General features: G+C 29.9%; 2 protein-coding genes across 2 annotated transcripts; one reads left to right on the top strand and one right to left on the bottom strand.

The window, feature by feature from the left end:
- The first annotated feature begins 3242 nt into the window (after positions 1-3242).
- On the top strand, positions 3243-12157 carry LOC111297100 (P-loop nucleoside triphosphate hydrolases superfamily protein with CH (Calponin Homology) domain-containing protein). The gene is made up of 20 exons (XM_089740504.1): positions 3243-3528; positions 3700-3790; positions 4005-4162; positions 4255-4401; positions 4506-4755; positions 5260-5351; positions 5466-5537; positions 6134-6235; positions 6805-6879; positions 7474-7555; positions 7987-8082; positions 8168-8341; positions 8437-8543; positions 8777-8957; positions 9074-9236; positions 9395-9645; positions 9853-10016; positions 10525-11198; positions 11451-11632; positions 11757-12157. The coding sequence occupies exons 2-20, from the start codon at positions 3724-3726 to the stop codon at positions 11837-11839; spliced, it is 3120 nt and encodes a 1039-aa protein (XP_089596630.1). The 5' UTR covers positions 3243-3528; positions 3700-3723; the 3' UTR covers positions 11840-12157.
- Positions 12158-14678: 2521 nt separating this feature from the next.
- Positions 14679-17624, bottom strand: LOC111296912 (xylan glycosyltransferase MUCI21-like). The gene is made up of 3 exons (XM_022891390.2): positions 16687-17624; positions 16531-16608; positions 14679-16276 (listed from the first exon to the last, which is right to left on the bottom strand). The coding sequence occupies exons 1-3, from the start codon at positions 16886-16888 to the stop codon at positions 14946-14948; spliced, it is 1611 nt and encodes a 536-aa protein (XP_022747125.2). The 5' UTR covers positions 16889-17624; the 3' UTR covers positions 14679-14945.
- Positions 17625-20776: the final 3152 nt, after the last annotated feature.

The following is a 20776-nucleotide window of genomic DNA, read 5'->3' as shown; positions in this document are numbered from 1 at the left end:
TTATACAAATCCAAATCACAAAATGTTTGAAGATTTAGAAACTAGACTTAAAGGGCTTTATATCCATATAAAGTTCATCACCTAATTCATTGAGTATGAATTATAGTGAATTTTAAAAGTTACCCCTTATGCAGTTTTTTTGATAACTATAGAGTGTCTAGTAAAAATTCAAAATCTTTTTTTAAAAAATTTGAATTTTGATTTTGCTTAATCCATTAGAAAGTATACTCAAAAAGCTTTCCAACCATATAACATTCAAATATTAAAAAATTTTGAATTAATACAGAAAAACAAAATAATTTCAATGTTGAAAAACTTTGTTCTTGTAAAACAGCTTTTTTAAGTTAATCTTTTTCTCAAAATCAATTTTATCAAAATTGTATTAAGTTCAAAATAAATAAATTCACTTTAAAAACAATAATTTGACTTTTCATTTAAGCTCAAATAAATAATTCTTAAAGATAGATTTGGTTTAAGAAATATGAAACCAAAAAAGGTTTGTTTTAAACTTTGAAAATCATATTATTTATTTAGTATCAAAATATAAAACTTAAGAACATGTACTAAATAAATCTTTTTTAAAATTTTGATCAAGTTTATTTATCTTTAATGTTTTGTAATTTCAAAATAAAGATCGATTCAAGGCTAACAGATATTTAAACTTTTATTATGTTATTATGTTAGTATCTTAGACTAATGACATTACTACGAAATGTTAATGTGACATAAACATCAATAAGATACCATATTATCAATGCCATGTCAGCATAAAAGATTTTCAATTTTAAAAAAAATTTTAAAATTTTTTTAAAAATCTAAAAAATTCTAAAACTTCTTCGAAAATTATAATTTTTTTCATTTTATTAAAATTCAAAAAAATTTAAGAATTTTTAAAATTATAAAAAACTTAAAAATTTTTAAAACTCATAAAAATTCTAAATTTTTTTTTAAAAATAAAAAAAATTCTAAAAAGTTTTGAAAATTTTTTAAAAATTTATAAAATTCTTATAAATTATAAAAAAACTATTTAAAAAATTCTTAAAATATCAAAAAATTCTAAAATTTATAAAAAATTCTAAAAATTTCAAACTTTATAAAAATTTTTTAAAATTTTCTACAAGCTTTTCTGAAATTCTAAAAACTTAAAAAAAAAAAAAAACTAAAAATTTTTAATTTTTAATTTTTTTGAAAATTTTAGAAAATTTAAATTAAATATAAAAGTTTTTTAAAATTTCCAAAAATTTCCAAAAATTTTTTAAATAATTTCAAAATTTTGAAACATTCTAAAAAAATTTTAAAAAATAAAAATTAGAAACTTTAAAATATAATAGAAATCCAAATAATTCAAATAATTGTTTTTGAAAAATTCAAAAAATATGTAAAGAATTAAAATTATAAGATTAAAAAGTGAAAATTTTTAGAATTTTTTTAAAAAAATTTTAAATTTTTACAAAAAAAAGTTTAGATTTTTTATTTTAAATTTTTTTAAGTTTTAAGATTTTTTATAAAGTTATGAAATTGTATTTTTGTTAAAATTTTCATTTTTCTGAATTTTTGGAATTTTTTGGATTTTTTTATTAAAATTTTGTGTTTTTTATATTTTTATTTTTAAAAAATATTTTTTTTTAATTTTAATTTTTATTAAAATTTGATTTTTTTTATTTTGGAGAGTTTTTAAGAATTTTTTTAAAAAAAATTTTAGAATTGTTTTAAGTTTCAAAATTTTTTAGAATTTTTAAAAAGTTTTAGAAATTTTTTTTAATTTTTTTATAAAGTTTTAGAATTACTTTAGAATTTTTTTCTAAAATTTTTAGATTTTTTTAGAATTTTTAGAAAATTTTTTAATTTTCTTTTTATATTAAGATATTATTGATGATGTGGTGCTAATTGAACTTTTTGATTCATGTCAGTATCTTATTATATATTTATGCTACACTAGTATTTTAAACTAACAACGTTAGTCTGAAATATCAATGTGATAACAAAATAAAAGTTGAAATATCAAACTGATAATTTTATTTTTTTATATACCAAATTGACAAAAAAATAAAGGATTTTTTTTATGGCTTCGTTTAATAACTAGAAATTGATCTCCTAATATATTTTAAAGATGATTATTTAATATATATTAGAGATTATTTAAGATATTTTTTTGACTAAAAATAATATTAAAAAAAGTTTTAAATAATCCATTTTATTTTTTTATTAATGATATTTTATAAATAAAAATAACAATCAAATATAATATATATTTTTTTATCGCTAAAAACATCATTTGTCGTTTAGGTATTTATTATCCATAAAAGCTAATAAAAAGTTATCATCATATATGTTATGAAGATTATAATAATTATTCAAGAATTAATATATGTAGATTCTTTCAATTAAATGAATAAATCTGAATATAAAATATCTTGAAAATAAAAAAAAATCAAATATCACACTTTTTTAAAATCATATTTTTTTTAGTCTAAAATTTTAGAAACCAAACTTTCCTTAAAAGATATTTTTGTGGAATACGTGTTTCAAAGAAAAAAAATATTTTTTAATGTTGGATGACATTGAAAAAATCATTTTTTATTGTTTGGATCATGTTATGAAAAAAAAATTACACCATGGATAATACACATGAAAAAAGAAAATTTAAATCTGAAGCAGAACTTGGATATGGAGCAAGAGTTCTTTATCCAAAAAAGAAAATATGTGAAAAACAAAGAAAAAGAGAAGAACAAAGAAAGAAAGAAAGTGAAGAATCAAAGGAGATTTGTTTTTACAAAAAAATCTTTAAAAAGATGAATAACACTGACAAACACGGAAATAAATCAAACGATGGCCATAAAGAATCTCAAAAGTTGTTTTGCCCATTAAATGTTAATAATAACTAGAATATATGAGTATCCCTAAATTGTTGTACTTCATATGCATGTTAACACCATACTTACCTCACGCGTACATACGGTTCGTGTCATATACGAACATTAATTCATTAGCGAAGTGTCCTCCACGCCCTATCGAAATTGTCGCTACATTCTAAAAGACAAAAATCGCCAAAACAAAAAAGAACACAATACCAAAAGCCCCATTTTAAAGCCCTAAACACTTTCCATTACACGATAAATCCTATCCGTCGATTCAGATCTCGCACGTGGCGGAACAAACGGATAGGATTATCCCCCGCGTGGACCTACCCATTTGAATTCAAATTCTGCTCATAAACATAAAGTTAACGTTACGATTTTGAAGACCTCAGCTTCGGATCCGAGCCAAACACCGAATCAAAGGACATTGGAAGGAAGAACCAAAAAAAACAAAACTGAAGATTGCAATATCAACGCAAAGCCAAATACCGAGAGAGAGAGAGATAGCCCACAAAAAAGAATTAAACAGCCTTTGATTTTGGTCGTACTTTGACTGTCGAGTACAATATTTTCTCTCCCGAAATCCCCTTCCTTTCTGGGTTTTCTTTGGTTTTTTTTTTTTTCCTTCATTATTTTTCTTAAAGAAAGATACCCATAAAAGATTACCAAAGTATGTTCCTTTTCTCAAGTTTTTTGGTCCAAGTTTTAGTTTTTAATGTATTGGGAGATGAATGGGATGATGGGTATTTATTGCATTGTCATGATATGATTTAAAGGTTGGATTTTTTCTTTTTCTTTTTCTTTTTACTTTGTTCTGATAAGTTTATTTGATATTTGAAAGGAAGAAGAAGGTAGAGGGGTTTGAATGGAGTGTGTTACAAGAAATGGATTCCATGACCTCAATTTGGCTTCAAGAAAAGCTGAAGAAGCAGGTTGGTTTTCTTTCTTGTTTTCTTTTTATGTTAGCAAAGGGAAGGAAAAGAAACAAGAAAGTAAATTTTCTATTTTTCTTTTTCATTGCAAATAAAGTTTCCTTTTAAAAAAAATAAAATGTATGCAACTGCTTACGGCTTTAGTTCTTTCTTCTTTCTTTTTTATATCGAAGAATTTGTTCAACATTACCATTTTGTTCATTGGTTTTTGTAGCTTTAAGAAGATATGTGGCTGTTGCTTGGTTAGAAACCTTAGTTGGTCCACTGGGGATATCAAGCCAGCCATCAGAGAAAGAGTTCATTTCTTGCTTGAGAAATGGTTTGATTCTTTGCAACGTCATCAACAAGATCCACCCTGGTGCAGTTCCCAAGGTACCATCACATTTGCTATCTTGGTTTCACGTATGGTTAAGCCTCACTCCTATCTTATAAAATTTACACTTTTTTTTCATATAAATTTTAAGGTTGTGAAGAGTAATTCACATGCACAATCACTCACTCGGGAGTTCCAGCCACCACCAGCCTATCAATACTTTGAAAATGTCAGGAATTTTCTTGTTGCCATTGAAGAGCTAAAACTGCCAGCCTTTGAAGCTTGTGATCTCGAAAGAGTAAATTCCCAATACTAAATTGAACAATATTAGTAATTTCTTGTTGCAGCTTTATGTGAAAGTCATCTTAAACTAAGTTAATTCTTGGCTTGTAATTTTTGAAGGATAACTTGGAAGCAGGGTCTGCAGCAAAGGTTGTTGATTGCATATTAACTCTTAAGTCATATCATGAATGTAAGCAGATTAATTGTGGGAATGGAAATGGATACTATAAGCTTACTAGGTCCCCCATGGTTATGCATTCTGCCACTAAGATTCGCCCAGGAGCCTCATCAGAATCTTGTAGGCGCTTGGACATGTCTGCTGCTTGTGATAAACAACCACCTGCCAATGGCGAAATCCATAAACTTGAAGGTCTTATTTTAATGTATTTCTTTCCCCATTTTTATCTAATATATGAATAGTAGCATAGGTTTTTTTATTTGCAAATTAGCAACTAAACATGAAATATGCATTAGACAATTTAAGTTGGTTAAAAATGCATTCTGGTTTCATTTGGATTTGAATTACCATTAAAAGCTTTCAAGCCTTCTACAGCAAGATTACTTTTGAAGCTGTTGGCAATTAATGAAGTCAAATATTGCATATTGGTATGGTCACTTTAGGAAACCACTGTGCAATGGTTATTGGTCTATATTCTATATGCACATAATTAAAGGGAGGCTTATTTAACTACTAGCTGCTTAGTACTTTGTTTCTTTTTACTTGAACATATGCATTCCTCAGAGACAATTTTGTTCTTTGGAGAATGTTAATCAAATTCCCCATTAATTAAATATATTGTTCCTAATGATCTTCAAACTTTTGTTTGGCATTTTACTTTTTATCCTCACTCTATGTGATGCATGGTGTTTGTAGATACAATTGTGAAGGTACTTGCTGACTACATGGTTGACACAAAGGAAAACATTGATGACAGCCTTTTGGGTTCTTTCCATAAGAAAAATTCGGTAATATTAATTGTTTTTGTATATTAACCTTGTTCTTAACCAAATGTATGTATAAAGAACTAAACTTTGGTAGATATTTATGTTTCTTCTGTACTTATTCTCTTCTGCTAACAGGATTCAGTCAAATTATTGAGCAAGATGATTTCAAGTTGTTTGGAGGAACAACATCAGAAAAAGTTCCCTGAGGTGAGAGTTCACTGCAGCCAAGAAAAAATTATCATCTTCTCTTGCAAATTCCATATAATCTATATTCCTAAAAGATATTTCCTCCTTAAGAATGCTTTATCTGGAGGAAATTCTAAAATTATCTGTCAGAGTAAGCAGCTGAGCAACGTTAGAAGGTGGATACTTTGAAACTTGTTTCCTCAGTAGTCAGTACCAGCTGATTCCCTGTCTTTAATTTCATCCTTTTTCTTTAGTAGCAAAGTTCAAAAAGTAGCTCTCACACATATGTTAATAACTTGCTTAAGGAAAACCAATTTAGTTGAATGAATCAATAGTGTAGGTCACATATCATTTTGCAATCAACTAAAAGTGAGCATCCTATATAGCACTAAGCTTTGGCCCGATCTTTTTATCGCCCTGCCTTAAATTATATATTCTACTGCCTAGATATCCCAACTCCAACTCACGGTTATATGGACTCATTGTGTACTTGAGCAGATCAAGATTTACGTATTAGCTTTTGAACAAACTTTTCTCTATTTTTTCTGCTCATTCTTATGTTTTTAATAAAATGATCTTTAACTAATTATAGTCATGTCCTTTGCATTCCAAAACAGCTGAAATCAGTGTTTAAAGATTTTCTAAAAGAAAGAAATGGCTCAACTGTTCACTCTACTCCTAATCCTCTGGAGGATGTATCATCATTTGGACAATATAAGGTATAATATTTTTATCCTCACCATCTACTTAGTCTTTTGAATTTACCAGACTTACAAATTTTTAGTAATCATCTGCTGGAAAAAAAAAAAAGCATTTTGACTTTGTTTGAGTAAATAATTTTTTTACTAACGTTACCCTCAACTTAGCTATCTATTTAAGCAGAAAAAATGCTAACTTTCCCAGGTAAATGGTAATTTTATAAACCCTTTATTTAGATATGACAGCAAATAGTTTTACTTGTTTATAACTATAGTATATGACAGCAAATAGTTTTACTTGTTTATAACTATAGTAATAGTAATTTTTCAAGGTAAATAGCTTTTTATTCCAACTTTGTAAAATGAAAGAATTCATATGTACATGAAAATATTCATTAAAAGTTTGTTGGTAGTTTTGCTCGAGTATCATTATGTGTAAGTGACGATGTAGATATTTAGCTCTCCTTCACCTGTTTGGTGTCAGTCTATATAATTTTGCTGTTCGCAGATTTGTTTATGTGCAACTTTGGCAGTAATAACTATGTTTATTGTTGCAAAATATGATGAGTCCTACATCATCTTTTTTACAGGGATCAAGAGCTCCCATGAAAAGGGCTAATTGGAACAACAGGAATTTATTACAAATGCAGGAAAAAGAACTTTCAGTATGTATTTGCTTCGCCTATATTTTACTAGTTGCAATGTAACATTATGGAAAATGTTACATTCTACCACTAGTTGGATATCCCAGTTAACCAAAATGGCAAGGATTCATTCTCAGTTTTGGATTTCTCTAATATATGAGGTGCCTTAAGTTGCACCTGCTGCTTTTGTTCTGAAAGTCCTTATCCTAAAATCTTGTTCAATAAAAAGAATGATGTCTAACAGTGATGGAGATGGTCAAGTATACTGAATCATTTCACTGTTTTAGCTGAAAAGTACTAATTAAAGTTATACTACTCTTCAAATTTATTTGAGATTAAGTTGCGATAGAGCATCATGTAGGTGAAAGTGAAGGTTTTTTGCGAACTTCAGTTCAAGATAGCTACAGAATCAGTTTGCATGGGTTTGGCTGCCCTTGGTTTTGTTTCCATAGAGAATTCCAAACATCCAATAAGCCGATGACTTTAGATCAGTGAACAGGAATTTTGGAAAGTAGAGTTATTTAATATGAAAGAGAGAAAAAAAGTGTCTTATAGTTTCTTTAACTGATAACAAGAAATGTTCATACTATTAATGGTAGCTTTGTTTATTTTCAGGTACTCAAGGACTTGTTGTCAACTACAAAGAGAGAGTTTGAAGACTTACAGTTACAACTGCAAATAGATTTGAAAGATCTAGGTATGTTTTGTTAACAATAATCATTTAGCAAAGTTGAGTAACCCTTCTTCAGATTATGAATGTGGTCCATTTCATGATTTTACCTGCTTTCTCATTAGATTTCTTCTAAGATTTTATGGATTCTACTGAGTCATCTTTTTCTCATCAAGAATTCAGCTAAATACTTTGGAATCCGGAAAAGGCAATAAGCAAGGTCACTTTGATGCTTTTGTCTGCATAAAATAATTGTATCAAGAATTGTACTTCCTAATTTCTGTCTAACTGACAGGAACCTTTTTCTTTTTATACATGGACCTTATAAGATAAATGTGTGAATTCTTCTTCTCCGAATTGGTTCCCATCTGTAAATTCACATTATCATTATGTTTCAAGATTTTATTGATAAATTTCTAGATAGAGTTAAATGTGTCCGTTCTTGTGCATGGGCTCAGGAAGTCAAGTAGAAGAGATGTCCACAGCTGCACTTCAGTATCACAAGGTGGTGGAAGAGAACAGGAAGTTATATAATATGGTTCAGGATTTAAAAGGTATAAAATAATGGTTTACTCTATGTCATAGTTTAATTTTTAATTTGGAATCTCTCAATCATGTTCTGATAAAGTTTACCTTCAGGAAATATTCGAGTTTTCTGCAGAATTAGACCTGCTTTCTGTGCTGGAACAAGAAATGCAATAGATTTTATTGGAGAGGATGGTTCACTTGTGATTTTGGACCCGTTGAAACCCCAAAAGGATGGAAGAAAAGTCTTTCAGTTTAATCGTGTTTTTGGTCCAAGTGCAACACAAAGTAAATTATAACAAAATTAAGTCAGTGTCTCTTAGTTCGCTATGCTGTCTTGTACATGGATTTTTTATTCTTTATACATATGACTCTTGCTTCAGATGATGTGTTTAATGACACTCAACCTTTGATTCGATCGGTCATGGATGGTTATAATGTTTGCATCTTTGCATATGGCCAAACTGGATCAGGCAAAACGTATACAATGGTAAGACCTTTAATTTGCTTCATATAAAACAACTTGAACAATGTTTAAATAATCCATTTTCGTCTGGTCTTGGCATTCAATAATTTGGTTGCCAATTGCCTTACAAATTGAAAATATTTTGTTTTTTATTTTTTACCTTTTCTTGTGGTAAAAGATAAAAGGTAGTTACATATTATGGATACTTTCCATGGATTTTAACTTATGTTTCATCTGACTTACCTTTATGGTGACAGAGTGGTCCATCAGGTGGATCAACTAAGGACTTGGGGATTAATTATCTAGCTCTCAATGATCTCTTTGAAATTTCTAATCAAAGGAAGGATATTATAAGTTATGAGATTCAAGTTCAGATGGTAGAGATATATAATGAACAAATCAGAGACCTTCTTTCAGAAGATTCATCATCCACCAAATATCCTTTCTTATTGATTTTTGTTCTTACAGGATAATTTGCCTTGTTCAATGTTATCAGTTCTTCTCTTGCAATTTTTGAGCATTAATGTAAATGCTTTTGCTTAATGTGCATAAATTAGAGATTCGTAGCTGCATTAGTGACAATGGCTTAAGCCTTCCAGATGCTACAATGCGTACAGTGAAGTCCACAAGCGATGTGCTAAATCTAATGAAAATTGGAGAGGTGAATCGTGTTGTCTGTTCCACTGCAATCAACAATAGAAGTAGTCGCTCCCACAGGTCATTTTCTGAGGAGGATTTTTTTATATATATAAAAACTTACATTTTCTAAATTATAGTGAAGAAGATTGGTTTCCATTTAATAGAACAAGCAATGGTAGAAATTAAAGGTTGTTCAAGTTGTTTTCGGATATTGACTGTGTGATTTAAATTTGCAGTATCCTAACAGTACATGTGCATGGGAAAGATGCATCTGGCAACACTCTTCGTAGTTGCTTGCATTTGGTTGACCTGGCAGGAAGTGAGAGGGTGGACAAATCAGAAGTTACAGGAGATAGGCTAAAGGAGGCTCAACATATTAATAAGTCTCTTTCTTGCCTCGGAGATGTCATCACAGCTTTGGCTCAGAAGAATTCTCACATCCCTTACAGAAACAGCAAACTCACACTTCTTTTGCAGGACTCATTAGGTTGTAATATACATTATAACCCCTTTTTCCCAAAATCTCCAACTTATTATTTTCATATGTTTTTGTTGTTTTAATATTGCCTTTCTTGCATATTGTGATTGGAGATGTAACAAGCTTGAGAAGCTTCCTTCCAGAGTGAAAGCTAATTGTTTTCTGCAAAGATTGTAAGAGTTTCATACTGATATGTTTTTTCATGGAAATGTCAAGGTGGACATGCTAAGACATTGATGTTTGCTCATGTGAGTCCGGAAGGAGACTCTTTTGGAGAAACAATTAGTACTTTGAAGTTTGCTCAGAGAGTTTCAACAGTGGAACTTGGTGCTTCTCGTTTGAACAAAGAGAGCAGTGAGGTTATGCAACTCAAAGAGCAGGTAACATCCATTCAAGCTTTGCTTTTCGTAATTTCTTTCTCACCTAGGATGTGTAAATTATTAATTGCATCAATTACTTAAGCAGTTCAACACTGGACATTTTGGTTTCGGTTACACAAGTCTGCTACTCCAATAGCCTTCGTGCAAAATATATTCAATTTAAATGATTAAGATGTTAGGTTGATCATTCAGGTTTCTTGATTACATTGTTAGATACAAATATTTTAAATCTTACTCTCCTCAAGGGTTCTTCTCTATTTGGAAATCATCCTGTAACTCAACAAAACTTTCGAGTTTTCTTTTATGAGTAGGCATCTCATTGCTTAACAAATCATAAAAAAAGCGACATCTCATTTGCTTGAAACTAGTTCTGATTGAATGGTTATGAACAGATGAAACACTTTAGTTCGGTGAAAATCATAAGAATGAGAAATGGCTGTTATTGAGTTGAGCCTTCTTATTTTCTTTTGAAGACACCCTTTGTAACTATTGCAGAAATTTTTTGTAGATTGAATACCTCAAGAAGGCAATGGCAAACAAGGAAGGACAGAATACAGTGTCCCACAAAATGAAGGAACCAAAATCTCCATTTGACAAACAAAAGGTAACAATTGAGAAAACTCCCCCACGGACTCGAAGGTTGAGCATTGAGAATGGTAGCAACATGAAGTCTGAGAAGAAAATGAACCTTGAAGACAGGAAAGGACCAAAAACCCCATCAGTTCCAACACAGGCAAGGAGGTTGAGCTTGGAAGGTTCAAGAAATGGTAAGAAGGACAACAGTCAGTTAAAAGTATCTGAAGATGTTAGCAAGTCCTTGCATGCTGGCACAGTGTCCGTACAGAAATATAGTCAATTCCATGATGCAGAAGCTGTTACAAAGCAGTTTGGGAATCTCAGCAATGGCAGCTCTATGATGGAAATTTATCATTCTAAATCTCCTCGAAGTCCTACTAGTTCTTCCTTTCTAAAGCAAGCACTGAAGACAGATTGTCGGACACAAATTCCTAGACTTCAGCTACCAAATACACCTGAACCACAACTACTTGCTAGAAATGACATTCAGAATATCATGCAAAGTGTACATTCTACCGAGTCCCGAACGGCAAATGGGAAAGGATCTCAAATAAGGAAATCCCTGCGATCAACCATCGGGAAACTGATTAGTGGCTCTGAGAAGAGGTAGGTGAAACTGATTAGTGGCTCATATAGCTGGAAACATACTGAACATAGATCATAATAAGGAATGCTGGCATATTAGGACTTTTTTCTTTTTTCAAGCCATCCTTTTAGAAGAGTCTAATATTTTATGGCAGTTATGTCAAGGTGTGAAACCTCATTTTAACAAGCATGATTTGATGATGCTACTAAATTATCAGCAAAAGTGCCTTCTTGAATGTGCTCCAACCTGAAGATCTCTGCACAAAATTACAGGAACCTACAGAACTCATTGGAATTCAAATCACCCATCAGGGGGGAGGGCAATGTCAATGATTTGAAGTCACCAGTCACTGCTAATGAAAGAGCAGTACGTAGGCAATCACTTACCGGTTCCCGAACATCAGGACCAGACAGGTCTCGAAGATCTTCTCTTGGAGGGAAGCCGATTGACTCAAGTAAGCAACCAAGTGATACATCATTCTTGCCTGACTTTGTGTTGTCTATTTTTAATTACTAGATTTCTTTCAGCACATGTTTTGTGTCTATTATCCATGTTTCTTTCCTTCTTTTCTTATGTAGGTACAACTATGAGCAATAACAGGAATGCCAAGACTCCTCCTCCTGTCCACCCATCAACAAAGACAACAAAGCGGTGGTTGTAATCATCTAATTGTTGAATGAAAGGCTCCAGTGATGCTTTGACTCGAAGCACACTGAGTTGTTGACATTTTCAGAAGGCCTAAAGAATAGCCAGAGCAAATTGGGTATTAGAGTGAGCTAGCCTCTAGTTCATGTACATAGGAAACAATAGAATGTCAGTTGAGGCAGGTTGATCGTAGAATGCCAACTGATTCATAGCTGATTATTGTTGCAAACCCCAGTTTTATCTGCCAGATGAGGCAAACTCTACTTCATTTACTGACTTTGCTATTTTTCATCTATTTCTTAATAAAGTTTGGGTCCATTCAAAGATATCAAAATTTCTTTGTGCAACAAACATTAGACTGGCATTTCCTGTTGGAAATAAGTGTTGTCCACGTTTTATAGTGTCAGACTATATTTGGCTTATTGCTTTCAATTTAGTTCCCTGTCAATACTTGTCAATCTACTTCATCAAGCAGAAATCCAAAGAAATAAAAATTTTTTGTAAAAATTTTGTAAAGGTGCATATTTCTCATTGCTCAGCTGATATTTTTGGCCTGAAGGCTGAGATACTTTGTGAATGTCTGCATACATTTCCTATTGGCTAAATACTTAATTTGAGATTAAAATTTTGAATGATTGTTTAATTCATGGTTAAATATTTTAATTTATATAAATAAAAATCAAACATTTTTAAAACAAAATTTTAGTTGTGAAACATACGTGTTATTATCAAAAGAATAAATTCAAAATGAGTTGATTTTTTTATTGTGATTAAGTGTTTATTTAGATTTCATCGTATTTTCGATGTAATATAGTTGTACTCATTGCATCATTAAATTTAAATGTTAATTTTAATAAAATTTATTTAGTAAATATTTTTTATTGAATTTTTTTTAATAGGATATACAGTAATTTTTAAATTATAATTATAATAATTTTATTTTTTTTTAACATCCTTGCCTATTCAAATGAAGCTTAAATCAAAGAATGGCATGTACGATAATTATGTTCTTACTTTCTCTCTAACAGAGTAATCAAATTTTCTTTTCTCTATAAAATTACTTTTCAGTCCACCCTCAAAACTCAAATTCTCGCTATTGTCCTGTTGCTGTACTAACCCTGATTATGTTGGCTACTAGAGCCACCAAAAAACAGAACTTGAGGAGCTGAGATCTATACCTTGATTATTGCTGACGATGGTGGGGTCGGCACATGACAAAAAGGGCTTGTAAGAATCACACACACCCACTTTTCCGGGAAAGATTAAGACATGAAAATAATTCATTTTAAAATTAAGATTCATTTCCTATCGTAAATATTCACTTGTAACATATTATATTTTAATAGATTAACGTAATTTTTTGACTGCATATACATTCCCAAAATGATGTTATTTTTTTAAAATCAAATTTTGTTGTTCAACATCTTAAGTTACCCATCCCTTAGAAGGTATCGTTAAAAGATCATCACTTCCTAATGAAATGAATGTAACAGTGGCTTGCTGGAAACCTAGAGTTTTTACTTGATCCAAGATATGTGATTTATATGCCATTCCAAAGCGATCTATTAATCTGCTAATAAGTCGTCAAAAAAAACCAAGCAAGCCAAAGGTCCTCACACCAACTGCTACGATTCTGTAAAGAATAAGAGAATTGAAATGAAATGAAATAGGCAAAGAAAAAGAGGCAAAAGCTTTTTGAGAATTGAAAACTTAATTTCACCTCATTTTTATTAGTAATGATTTATAAATTTAATGGTATATATTTTTTGCAGAAAAAATTTTGTTGAAAAAAATCATATATTATTATAAATTGATAACATTTAATTTTTATTTATATAAAATAAAATGATTAATTATAAATTAAATAATCATCCAAATATTTAATCTCAAATCAAATATTTAACCTTCTTGATTTCCTCGACTGACCAGGCAACCCTTTTTATTTCTCTTTGGGCATGGTAATTGACAGTGATCACATTTAAAATATTGGAGTGAGCCCAAGGTTTAAGATTAACATTTGTCTACAAAATTCAAGTCCCTCCTATCCACATACATCCCTGTGATCTATTTTAGTTTAAAAATCAGGTAGAACTATTTTGTCTTAGACCCTTGGACTTGGAATGGAAGAATTGAAGAATACCAAAAAGGATGGTTTATTCTGTTTTTAGCTATTAAGAATATGGGGAGGTAATTACCAGGCTAGTTAAAATGATCCCTTTTTAAAGTAATCAATTTTTTATTTTCGAAATTGGATTTGCCGCCCATAATTCCTGGAACTTTTGTTTGATACAAACAGTTTTCATGTGCCAATCTTGACATGGAAAAGGACAATCTGTTGACAGAGACCATAGTTGGAGTAGCACCATGGGAGTTGCTTAAGCCTATACAACAAATTTGGCTGACCAAGATCCTAATTTAAAGTTGCGGAAAAAAATCTTTAGACAGAAATAGTAGTAGAGAAAGATAAATCTCCTCCAGGCAAAAACTCCATGTTAGGGTAACTTATAGTTTCAGTTTCAGGTAACAGTCCAAACTGATGCAAACCATGTGCCTTCAAAACCGGGATTGCAGAAGAGCCAAATACAGGAAATGCAACGCAAGAAACCACATGCAGTAGTTGCAGAAATCAGATAGGCATAATTTTCCGATGCCAATTGGCAGCACCGTAACTCAACAGTTATTCTTCCATTAAGCCAAGAGTAAGTAAATAAGAAGAAGAAAGAGAGTAATCAATTGTTTAATGGATGAAATCTCTACAAGTATCAGCGATCTAGAGACAATGAATAAATTCCATGAAATAAAGCAGAAATAGAAAACACGTAGTTATGGTGCTGTAAAATGTTTTAGTCAACATATAGAAAGAACTGCTATAACATTTAAGCACAAAAGTTTTACAGAGTGAAAGAGAGGTCGCAATTCATGAATGTCCGATTAGCATTTACCAAAATGAAGTTATTTTTTTATGGTTTTTGCTGCCACCTCTACGGAACAGACAAGTATGTGAAGATTAACTCTCGGCAAAGGAACATTTACAAATTCTGATGTTGTGCTAGCCAATCTACAACAATCAAGTAAATCAAATAATAATCAAGTGCAAAGAATAAGTGATGATCACATTTCATTTATGTTCCATAAAGAAAATTACTGTGAGTGGAGATGTGATTGCGGTTGATTCTGTTGATATAGTCATAAGCATGAACCAGCCGCTTCCGAAATCTTACGAGATCTAATCTCACAGTTTGACCCTCAAGATAGATCTTCTTAGTGTATTGCCATCCTTTTTTGGTCAAATTCGAAGGATTTCTCAGAACAGGATCATCTTTCTCATATTCATCAAACAATGAGCTCTCTCTAAGCATGACTTTGTAGCCAATATACTTCAACCCAAGCTTCCTTGCAGGTTCCCCATAATATGTCTCAGCTGCCCAGTCTGTTCCAAGGGGAATAACTTGAATAAAAACAGAGCCAGGCATCATGAACAGAAAATGAGTCATGGCAGCACCATGTACACCAATCATGACATCACTTGAATTAAGTACCCTGTAAATCTTTGCTAATTCTGTTGTTCGTTCAGGCCTCATAACAAGAACCAGAAACCCAATTTCCTCCGCTGCTTTCACCAAAATGTTCTCATTAGTTATAGCTCTAGAACCATTTCGAGATAAGATAACCAACTTTGGTCTCTTTGCTTCATATGGCACCCTCTTTCCAATATCTAATACAGACCCTGATGTTGGGCGTAAAGAGACTTTCTTCTCTTGTGCTTCTCGTTCCTCATCCTGAATCAAATCTCTAATTCTAGGCCAGTAAGCTCTGTCAAGAAGATTTCGAAAATCAACAATACTCTTGCTGCTTTTCATCAATGAAGAGTCCACAGTGAGCTCATCATGGATCCTCAGACCAACAATTGCCTCAGTGAAGCAATGGGTTCGATTGTCTCCGCTAAAGTCTATTGTTGGATAATCCGAGAGATGTGAAAGGATGTCACCATACTTCGTAACCCACCAGTTATGATATTCAAGAATCACAAACACAACATTCTTGTTAAAATGCTGCGAAGTGATGTACAAAGGCATAATCCCATCATTAAACTCATGATAAACGTTTCCGGTATAGCCTCCAGTTGAGAAGACTACTGCTGGAACATTATGAATCACATCACAAAGATGGTGAACACCCAAATTTCCTCTCTTTGTGATAAGCTCCAATTCACCAATGGTGTCCATCACACTCCTTTCCCATTTTCGGGTATAAGGTTTGATCTTTTCATGTTGAAGTTCATCATCTTCCCCTTCTTCTCCATCATCAACAATACTTGAAACATAATTAAAGAAACCATTGCCTTGTTTTGATGAATAAAGGAATATTGAAGAGGAGGGAGAGTGTGTTCTTACGTCACCCTTCATAAAACAAATATCCGAACGAAAATGGCTTCTGTCACAGCAAATTGTACCTGTATTTAGCCCAGGAAGAACCATTAGATTCATATAAACAGTTGGGACATTGAAAAAAGAATATGATTCCTTTAAAAACAATGAATCAATTAATAACATATACTCCTGTAGTTCAATCTTGTGTTTCAAGCAAGGCAAAAACTATAATATCAAAAGATTTAAAAAAAAATCATTTACAGGCAACCCATTTCCTGATATGAAAGCTAATGTTAGATTATTCCAAGAAGCTGCAAAGAACAATAAAACAACTAACCATTAGAGATTGAAGAACAAAGAGGAGCATTTACATCCATATCACCAACAAGGCCTACATTTCGTACACCAAACGAATCTGCAAAAACCATATAAGAGAAATCAAAACGCAGAAACAGAAGAAAATAAGCAAAACCCAGGAAAGAGAAGAGCTTACAGAGATGAGATATAGCAGAAGAAGAGCTAAAGAAGTGAGGACCCAATATGAAGCTACAAGAGATAAGAGAAAGTAAAAGGACAGAGAAAAGTTTTGGCCTTCTTCTCCTGTAGTAACCAGGGTTTGTCCAAACAAAAACAAGGGTCCCTGCCTCGTCATCTCCACCCTTTTTCAACTGATTATAACGCTGATGGTGCACCATTTCTTATGTTCAAAACCCAATTTAAAAAAATAAATAAATAAATAAGCTTGCTTTCTATGCTCCTGTTTGATCAGCTTTATTTGCTGGGCTTAGCCTTGTAGTTTGCACTACTCAACCCAACAACAAAGAGAGAGAGAAAGGAGCTTGGTTTCCATTCCAAGTATGGTTGGCCAGCTTGGGAACTAGAACCCCAGCTTTTTAAAAGAGAGAGAAGCACATGTGGTCTGAGTTTCTTTGCCTTGGGGAAGCTGTCCTTTTTTTTTTTTTTCTCTTAGAAAAAGATGGAGAAAAGAAAAGAAAGCTGTAGCAGTAAGTATAATAGAAAGATGGCAGAAAAAGAGAGATATTTATATGAATTGTCCTGTTACACGGCAAACAAGCTTTGTTGAATGCATATAGCAGGCAGCAGCCCAGCAGGGAGAAGAACAAGGAATTAGAAATAAAGTAAATCACTTCATACTTAGGAGGCTTTGAAGACAAGGTTTTCGTTTTTTGGGTTTGTCAAATAGGAATTGCGTGTGGAATCAACAAATAAAATAGTTGTGAAAGAGAAAGAAGAAGAAGAAGAAGAAGAAGAGAGTTGAAAGAAACAAAGACTCTGTTCGTTTGGTTTGGTTCCCTGTTGGCTCCTGCTTTGAGTTTTGGCTATTCTGAGGCGATTTCAACTTTCAAAACACTGTTTGCCTGCAAATTCACGCGACTTTCAAGGCTGCTGTGATTTGTCCCATTTGGTTTCACAATAGCCTGCAATTTTATTTATTTTAATATTTTAAATCTTGTGTTTATTCTTTTTTTAATAATTAATAAACCTAATATTAACGGATTATCGTCAGAGTGAAATCCGGACTTCTAAAGATGACATCTTTCGATTAGATAAAATTAAAAATACAATTAACCCAGTAATAATAACTCACTTTTTTTTTTTAAGTTTTTATCTTAAATTATTTGAATATATTTAGAGATGATAAAAACTTTCAGACATAACATGCTACGGCCCATCCCGACTCTAATTTTTTTTTAAATCAAAGTTTATGACAGCTTAGATTTTATCTTTAAATAAAATTAAGTTTGAGAGAGGGTCAAGGATGTTTTGTATTGTATTGGAACATATATTAAAATTATTAATATTGTATGGGATAGTAATTTTTTTTTAATATGATGTATATCTGTATCAATTATTTTAATATATTATTTTAAATTTTTTATTTAATACAAATATATTTATAAATATATATGAATTTGAATATTATAATATTATTAATAATCTATAAAATAATTATATAATATCTTCAAAAACTAAACAAATAAATTTAAAAATATAACAAATACTATCATAAAATTTTTATAATATTTATAAATACTTAATCTGATCATATGATGTTTAAATAAATTTTTTTATTTAAATATTAAGATAAAAATAAAAAAATAAACCAAGGTTTTATGATTGTTAAACTTTATAAATGGAGCATAATTATTTTTTTAAAAGAGATTAAAATATTTATGAAATTTGACTTGAAAAATAAAATATAAAAGAAAACAAGTCATAAAAAAATAAAAGAAACTTAATTTTTAATGATTATTTTATCAATTAATTTTATTTTTATTAGATTAAAAATAGTTAAACAACAAAATACAAATTAAAAAGTACAAAATATATTTCACATTTATATAGGCATTGAAACATGCAAATACATTTAAATTCATCGAAACCAACCGAAAATAACGAAAATAATCGGTATTACTCAATACTAAATTCAGTATAAAAAATCATCTTGAGGTGTATCATATTTTAATATAATTGAGTGTATCAATCGATACGATCGGTACCAAATTGAAATTAACAATTATGATAAATATAAAAATAATATATTTTTAATTTTTAATTTTATATTTAAAAATATGTGCATTAAATTAATAAATTTATTATTTAATGTATTAATTAAAAGATTAACTTAATATATAATGTATTTTATATGTAATGTACATGAAAATAAATTTAAGTTGGATGTAAATTATAAATATAAATTTTAAATCAATACAAGTAATGAAAATAATAACTTAATTCCAAGACAAGTTCAAGTGGATGTATTAAAGAGTCAAGTTGGATTCAAGACAAATAAAAAATCAACTCTCCTTACTTTGATGCTATGGTAGATGTACCGACCAAACTATGTTTGTGAAATAAAATAAAATAAAAAATTGAATCAAACCATTTTGTTAAGGATAATTTTATTTCATTGAGAGATTTATTACAAAAAATTAGTGAATAAAGTTAACGATAAAAAAAGTAACATTATCAAATATTTATTAGTCAGATCATCTAAATAAAATAAAATAATTTTTTTTATAAAACTATGTCAAATCAACAAAGAATGTTTTAACAGAATGTGCAACATTTTGTGATGTAAAAGTTTTCTTTATAAAAAAATAAAAATTCCTGCATGCAATAAAAAATCAAAGGTTTACTCTTAATTTTTTTAGTGAAATTTGTAAATTTATTTGGATATCATCTCAAATTTCATTTCAATTTTTAAATTCAAAAAAGTAAAGAAGCAATTCATTGAATTTTGAGGATAAAAAGGCCACATTGATTTTTTTAAAAAATATTTTTTATATTAATTAGTAACTTTTATACTTCTTCATTTAATTATTTTTGGGTCATGTGAATTTTTTTTATAAGAAAAAATTTGAAGTAAATAAATTATATAATTTTTCATGTCATAACAAAATATATTATATTTTATAACTTAAGATGAGTGATTATATGTTATATATTTAAGATAATTTTAATAAATAATCATAGAAAGAACTTAAATTTAAAATTTTTTTATAAAAAAATAAATTTTAATTAATTAAATTAATTATTTATTGTTGGGTCACGCGAATTACAAAAATGACTTAGGCCCCGCGTTTTCTGCAGCGCGTGAGAAGCGTGCAATTGCAAGAATAAAAGGCAATGGTGGTGTTGTGTGCGCTTCAAACAAAAGCTAAAAAATAAAGATTGCAGGCCATAACGTATTAAAAAATCAATTAAATATGCTTTTAATGTTAATTTTATTGTCAAAAGACAAGATTCTCGAGGAACATAAAACATTATAAGAAAATAAATACGGTATTCAAGAAAAGTGACTTTCAACGATTTTTTTTCGTCTCTATTCAAAGCAAATAAATTCAAACTTTGAATATTTTGGACGGAAAGAAAAAAATGATAGTATCACATGTTGTATGAGGACTGCAAGATTCGAGCAGCATTAATTATCTCCTTTTTCAAGTTTTTTTTTTTAAATAGCAATTGTCCGCTGATTAAGGCTTTATTTTTGGCAGCCAAATATTTTAATATTTTTATTAAAAATAAATTGAAATAAAAATATTAAAAATATTAAAATTTAAATTTCATAAGATATTACTTTTAAAAGAATGAACTAAATTAAATCTTAAATTTAATATAAAACATTTACCAGCAAATAATTGGTGTAATTGATTAAGGTTATTTTTTTCGATAAAAAAATTTTAGATTCTAGTTTTGTCAATGATAATTTATTAAGGTCATTTCAAATGTACAATCTGTAACCATTTGTCTTAAGCTATCAGATATATCACATTTTATCTTGATTTAAAGAATTGAACAATTTATCCCCTTCAAATTTTTTTTTTTTAAGTATAGAACATTTTATTATTCATGTTTGATATTTATTTATTTTTGTAAGAAAATAGATAATTATTTTTGCACCAAAGCTTTTAGTTTTGGGTTTTGTTAACGAATATTTTTAAGGTATTTTAAAAAATTTTTAATTTATTATTCATAATAATAATTGATAAAAAAGAAAAGGAATAACGAGATTAAAATCTACATTCATATATCTTTATTAAAGCTTTTTAATCACCGAA

This window comes from Durio zibethinus, chromosome 12 (genome assembly GCF_047325235.1).
Source record: "Durio zibethinus cultivar Kanyao isolate XHJ-2024 chromosome 12, ASM4732523v1, whole genome shotgun sequence".
Classification (NCBI taxonomy): domain Eukaryota; kingdom Viridiplantae; phylum Streptophyta; class Magnoliopsida; order Malvales; family Malvaceae; genus Durio; species Durio zibethinus.
This window is presented reverse-complemented; position numbering and strand designations above follow the sequence as displayed.